We start from the raw sequence: 6,628 nt of genomic DNA on the forward strand, positions 1-6,628 counted from the left end.
CCGCAGGGCTCAGGCAATCCACTCACCTCAGCCTCCCAAAGGCGCGGGACTACAGGCTGAGCCACTGAGCCCAGCTTCTTTCTTTTTTTTTGAGTTGGAGTCTCACTCTTGTCGCCCAGGCTGGAGTACAGTGGCATGCTCATGGCCCCTGCAGCCTTGACCTGCTGGGCTCAGGCAATCCTTCTGCCTCAGCCTTCCAAGTAGCTGGAACTACAGACGCACGCTTTGTTGTGGAAACCAGGTCTCACCAAGTTGCCCAGGCTGGTTTCAAACCCACGGGCTCAGTCGGTTCACTCGCCTGGGCCTCCCAGAGTTCTGGGATTACAGACTGAGCCACCGTGCCCGGCCCTGGTCATCTTTCACAGTGGTCCCACAGGAGTTCATATTTCCCTGCTATCCATGTTCTGTCAGGAGCGAGCCTGTTCCCAGAAGGGACCCCGGGCAGTGCTTCCTTGAGTTGTTTTGAGGAAGAAGAGGTTGGCTTCTGCCCTGTCAGCAACCCCTCCCCTGCCCCTGCAGTGATTTCCCAGCCTTCCTCCGTGACCCTCTTCAGATTAGCGTCCCTTCTCATCTGAGGGTGGCCTGGGCCACGTGAGTCGGGTGGGGGGGAGTAATTGACACCAGTGAAGGCTGCCCAAGGCACCTGGGACGGCTCCAGAGCAGGAGCAATCAGAGCTGTGCAGGGATCCAGGGAGCCAGCAGGGAGGAGGGAGGGACAGCCCTGGAGCCGAGGAGACTGCAGGAGGCCAGCCCCGAGCACAGCTCGCAGCTCACCATCCAGGCCTACCCTGCCTGAGGTGACTTGGAGGTGATGGGAAGGGAGCTCAGGTTTCCCTGTCAGGAACAGTACTAGATTTATAAGTCCGTCCTCAGAGGCCAGCAGAATCTTGCCCCAAACTCTGGGCGGAAGGAGGGTGTGGTGAACTCTGGCAGCCACCCCAGGGAAGACGAAACCAGCTGGGCTGACGGGACACAAGCCAGCCTGAAGGAGGGACCTGTCTGGCCTCTCTTCCCTCCTCTCTCCCTTTGGGCTCTCTGGAGGCCAAGACAACTTGTGAGCAGGGAAGTGGAGGGCCAGCATCCCTAGGCGCAGATGGGAAGTCTGAAGTCAGAGCAGAGGAGGGACAGAGGTCCCTCTGAGAGTCCTCAACTGAGCGAATCCCCAGGAGTGAAGGGGAGGAGGCAGAGGGCCCGAGGGCACTGTCCGTCCTGTGGAAGAGGGCCAGGCTGGCAGGGTGCTGGCCTCTCTTGGTCTTCCCTGAGTAGCTCTTGGGAGTCATGGGTAGGTCTAGATGGGGAAGCGCAGGCCCAGGAGGAAGGGCGGCCTTTTCGGCAGAGACACTCTGCTCCTCAGAGATGCTCCCCAGACTCGGGGACAGGAAACGGGCTGCTGCTTCCTGAGATGGTGGGGCCCCCCCAGGCTCAGGCACCTGCCTAGAATAGAGATCTTGGGCAGAGAAATGCAGAACTCACAGACCGGGTGCACCTCCCGCCTCCCCTCCCCAAAACACAGACGCAATGGTGGAGGGGCCCTGCCCCATCACAGGAAGGCGGGAACTCACACAGGAAGCCCCCTGTCCACGGGGGCGGACCCACCCACCCACATCACGGCACATCCTGTTGTGCTGCTCGCAGCCTGGCAAGCCTGGGCCCCAGCCTCGAGGGCTATCCCAGAGGCAGAGGTCAGGCAAGACTGCTTCCCAGAGACAGACGCCTGATCTCAGCAGGTCCCCAGGCTCTCAGCTGCTGGGGGGTCCACTCAGGGACCAGCCACTGGGACCAGGAGGTGGCTGAGGCCGGCCCCCTGCTCGTTGCCCACCTGTACCTGGCAGAAGCTTTCACAGGCCTCCTGGGTTGGGCACCATCCCATGTTCAGGTCTGGCTCTTTGTGCCCCACAGACACCCAGGTGTGCAGGGCCCTTCACGTGACTCAGGGCTGTCTCAGGTTTCTCCCAGAGGGCCTCTCAGTGAGGGCCTCTTCCCTCATACTCAGGGAAGCCTGATGCGGATGCGAGGGACGATTCCAGGAAAACGCAGGCACCAGGGCCTGCTGGAATCAGTGGGCAGCTGGCCAAGCAGACCTGGGACTGTCCAAATGCCAGTCTCACAGCCCTACGTGTGGCCACAGGGAGGCATCCCCTGCTGCCGCCTCCCACATCTGGCAACCCTGTCTCTATCTAGCACAAAGCTCTGTGCTCTGCCCTGCTTGGCCTTGGGGGCTTTGCATCAACCCTGAGTCCCCCACACAGCCCAGGCCCAGTCTGGGATGCTCCAGACCTTGAGGAGTCCCTGTAGGCCCCCGCTTACTTTCCTTCCCACGTGCTTCGTCTGTAAACACTGCCCTCGGGGTCAGCCCATGTTGGACTCGTGAGTCCAGGTTCCACGTGTGCTGTGAGGTTCCTGTAGGGCCAGAAGGCGGCCTGTGTCCTGGCCTGCTAGTTTCTGGCTGAGTGACCTTGGGCAAGTCACTCCCTCTCTCCTGCTCTGTTGCCTTGTCTGAAAATAGTTAAGAAAAATTCTTACTGCCTCTAACTGCCCAAAAAGAGCACAGCACCTGGTGCACCAGAAGCAACAATGGTGTCTGCCATCATCAACTGTCACTCCTTGCCCGTGGCCTTCAGTCCTGTCTGGGCTGGATAACCCTCTGAACCCTCCCCCGCCCGGAAGGTGGGCCTGGGGCCCCCAACACCACCTTGGCTTCTGGGACTACCAGGGGCAGGCCAGGCCATGTGGAGGGGGCAGGGCGACAGTGACCCAGCTGGGGTGAGGGTCTCCTGGCCAGTGCCTCTTGGGGACACCCCCCCCAGCACCCCTGTTAATCTCCCAGCAAGATGTGCATGAAATTTGACCTGTGCCTGCCTGATAGCATCGCCAGGTACCAGCTTCCCTCCTCACCTCGAGGCCTGCCGGCCACGAAGGCCTTGCTCGGGAGGGGCATGTTTATCCTGGGAGGGCAGGCAGGCGCTCTGCATCCCTGGGGGGATTAGCTCCCCAAGGTTGTGGGTATAAAGCTGTCTGCGCGCTCTGCTGTTCCACAGAGGGCAAGGAGCAGGGAGCTCCAGGCAGGCACCCCGGACGGACAGACGGACAGGGGGCGGGGGAGCGGGCGGGCAGGTACCATGTTCTATGATTGCCTCTTCTCGGCTGCCTGTCCACGTGAGTACCTGCCCCCTTTCTGCTCCAAGCCCCTTGTTGCCCCACCCCACTGAGGACAGAGAGATGGGAGGGACATCTGGCAGCAGGCCAGCCAGGCCCTTTGGGACCCCTCCTCGGACCAGCTTCCTATTCTGGGAAGCCAGGGGCCATTTCTGGGAAGGTGACCCCAGTGCCTTGGTCCTTCCAGAGCTGCCAGGACCCTGGGGTGGGTGGTCACCTCACTGCCTGTTCACAGGTCCTGTCTGTTGGGCAGAGGGTCTGATCTTCTGGGCCCTAAGCATCATGGCTCCGTCACCCTTCCTGGCTAGACTTTAGGATGAGGAAGGTTGGCGGGGGGCTGCTTCCAGATATTCAGGATCCTGGGTCTTCCTGGCCCCCATCCTGCCCTATGGATCCCTCAAGGGTACAGGTGGGGCTGGCCAGGGCAGGCAGGACTCCAGAGAGGCCTGGTCCCATCAGGGAGCTTCAGGTTGCCTCATGCTCTCCAGATGGGCTCAGGCTTGGGACAGGGCTGACCTGATGATCTCTTCCCTACAGAAGGTGCCATGCGGGCCAGCGAGACTGTGTCGGAGGCCAGCCCGGGCTCCACGGCCAACCCGACCGGCGTCCCCACTCAAGTGGTTCAGCAAGTGCAAGGCACCCAGCAGGTAGGACGTGGCCGTTCCTGGGGAGTTGGGGGCGGCTCGTGAGGGGGACCACTGCCCCTCCTTCCCTCCTGTGGCGCCATCTGCTCACCTGTCCTTATCAAGATGTGCTCTCAGCTGCCCTCCTCCCCCGGGTGGCCTCCCTGGGGAAGCCACTGGCTCAGCCCCCTCATGCCTTACCTCCCCAGCGGCTGCTGGTCCAGACGAGCGTGCAGGCCAAGCCGGGCCACGTGTCCCCCCTCATCCAGGTGCCCCAGCAGGTAAGGCCACCCAGGTGGAAGACCAAGCCTTGTGGCCTGTGTGGCCCAGTCTTCTCCCAGGACAAGGACGTAGGCCCCATCCAGGGGTGAGACTCAACCAGGGGTGTGTGTTTGGGGTGGTGGGCGCATGAGTCATCTGAACCCAGAGCAGGGCTGGTAGTCAGGAAGGTGGTATGTGGACCCAGCCCAGCAGCCCAGGGTGTTGTCAAGAGCCCGCAACCTACACCAGAAGGCTGCGGACGGGGTGCCAGGCTCACCCCTGTTTCGGATTGACTCACACTGAATTGGAATAAGCACTGTCAGGTGTCCAGGGTGAGGATGTCCCAGTGGCTGTGCGGCCAGGCTCCCCAGACCTCGGCTCTGGCTCCGCCCCTTCTGGCTCCAGAACCTCAGACAAGTGCCTGAGCCACCCTGAACCTGGCATCACCCTTGGTGGAAGAGGGCAGTGGCTGTGCTGTCCTGGGATGTCGGCGATCCCCCAAGTTAATGGGCTTGAAGCACTTAGAACGTCGGGTCCTGCGCTGGCGTCAGTGACTGTCCTTCTTCTCCTTCTCCACCGTAGGCTCTCCCCACACAGCGCCTGGTGGTGCAGAGTGCAGCCCCGGGCAGCAAGGGTGGCCAGGTCTCCCTGACAGTCCACGGGACTCAGCAGGTGCACTCGCCCCCCGAGGTAGGTGGTGGCCCTGTCAGACCCCCTCCTGCTGCCTTCCAGAGCTGACGCCATGTCCCTGTAGCCAGCACACCGCGTATGGCCCCTCACCACTGTGTGTGGCCTTGGGCTTCTTCCTGCCCCTCTGCGCCTCACTGGGAAGTGAGGATCTGGGGGTTCCAGGGCATCAGTATGGGGCGCTCAAGGCAGTGCCTGTGGGGGTGGACCCGGAGAGCCTCTCGGAGCAAGGCACCATGCAGAACCACCCTCAGGGGCAGCCCGGGCTCCCCTCACCTACCCTTTCTCATCTCAGAATGTAGCTCCTCTGATTAAGGTGGTAGTAGGTGACCCCTGAGCTGAGGCTAGAGTCCCATCCCCCTCTCTGGGAGGCTGGTGCCCCCAGCGCCTTCAGCTGAGCCCCCAGCCCTGGCTGGGGGTGACAAGGCTGTTGTAGGAAGGAGGCCTTTGGACAAGTGGGCTGTGGCTGTCACCAACCTGGGTGGTTGGGACACACCCTCTCTGGCTGCTGCCCTCCAGCAGCCTCCTAGGGCCCAGATGCCCCGGAGCGGACCTGAGCCGGCCCAGCATCGCTCCCTCCTGTGTCTTCCTCCCCTGCAGCGGTCGCCAGTGCAGGCCAACAGCTCGTCCAGCAAGACAGCTGGGCCCCCCACGGCCACGGTGCCACAGCAACTGCAAGTCCACGGCGTCCAGCAGAGTGTCCCCGTCACTCAAGAGGTGCCAGGCCAAGGCGGGCAGTGGCTGGGGCAAGGGGTCCCTGCCAGGTGGTCTCTGCAGCCTCCTGTGCCATGCCTCTGGCTTGGAGAGCCAAGCTCATAGGGCTCCAACCCCATGTGACCATCGGAGCTGTGCCAAGCACCTCCACCTCTCTCCAGACTCAGCATCCTGGGGCTGATGAAATTCGGTCCCAGGAAGGGTGCCTGTACCAAGGCAGTCAGCCTCTGGGGACAGGTTGGAGAAACCACCTTGGCCTCTTTGGGCCATTTGCCTGGAGGAAGTCTGGAGGCCAAGTCCCGGCTCAGCCCTGAGGGTCTTGGGGAGGGGCCCAGCCTCCATGCCCCGCCTCCACTACAGTGAGCAGGTTGGAAGGCTGGGGCTGTCTGCCATCCAGCTGCTTAGCACCGAGTAGAAAGGTTCCCAGCCCCTGAGAAAACCACAGACCCTCCCCAGATGGAGGCTGAAACTCCATCCCAAGGGACTCCCGGGTGCTCCCCTGCCTGGGGCCGGCACCCTCCTCACCAACTCTCGGCCCTCCCCTGCCAGCTTCTGCCGCTCCAGGGCTCTGAGGATGGCGCTAGAGTTTTAGCACCGCAGGGAGGACAGCGGGGAATGGAGGGCATGGGGGCAAAAGGTAACCCATGGCCTCACCTGCGGGGGCCCACAGGAAGCAGGTGGAGAGCAGACCTCCTCGGCCTCAGGCTCCACTCCCAGCTCACCTTCTGGAGCCGCCCCTCGCTGGCTGGACTCCTCCCGGCCTGTAACGGAGGCCTCTTGCTTACAGTGAGGCTCCATAGCTCACGTGCGCGGGGTGGTGGCTGGTCGCCGCCACTGCCTGGTTCCCATGGTCTGACCTGCCTTTCCCTCCTCAGAGGTCCGTGGTCCAGGCCACTCCGCAGGCGCCCAAAGCCGGCCCCGTGCAGCCGCTGACCGTGCAGGGGCTCCAGCCAGTCCACGTCGCTCCGGAGGTGTGTGTGCCGCCCTCCTACTCAGGGAAGGCAGGGCCGGGGCTGGGAGCACAGGCCGCAGGGGGGAGTGGACGTCCGGCCGTGGGCTGCAGACCCTGCCCTGGAACCTTCCCCCTCCCTGGCACCCGGCAGCTCGGGGCCCGGGTTTCCGCCTAGAGAGATCTGGAGTCGAATCCGCGTCTTTCTTGCTCGCCCCGGGTCCCATCCTTCTCGCTC

The 6,628-nt window shown here is 63.0% G+C and overlaps 1 protein-coding gene across 1 annotated transcript in view; it reads left to right on the forward strand.

The window, feature by feature from the left end:
• Positions 1-6,628, forward strand: part of RFX1 (regulatory factor X1) — a gene marked incomplete at its 3' end in the record, with an annotated part of 29,726 nt that overhangs the window by 11,166 nt on the left and 11,932 nt on the right. The window contains 5 exon segments of the mRNA XM_021708107.1: positions 3,694-3,803; positions 3,989-4,060; positions 4,623-4,730; positions 5,328-5,444; positions 6,317-6,412. Coding sequence (XP_021563782.1) covers positions 3,694-3,803; positions 3,989-4,060; positions 4,623-4,730; positions 5,328-5,444; positions 6,317-6,412 — 503 coding nt within the window.

The sequence above is a fragment of the Carlito syrichta genome, unplaced genomic scaffold (genome assembly GCF_000164805.1).
Source record: "Carlito syrichta isolate Samal-C Ts95f unplaced genomic scaffold, Tarsius_syrichta-2.0.1 Scaffold130664, whole genome shotgun sequence".
In the NCBI taxonomy this organism is placed as follows: Eukaryota; Metazoa; Chordata; class Mammalia; order Primates; family Tarsiidae; genus Carlito; species Carlito syrichta.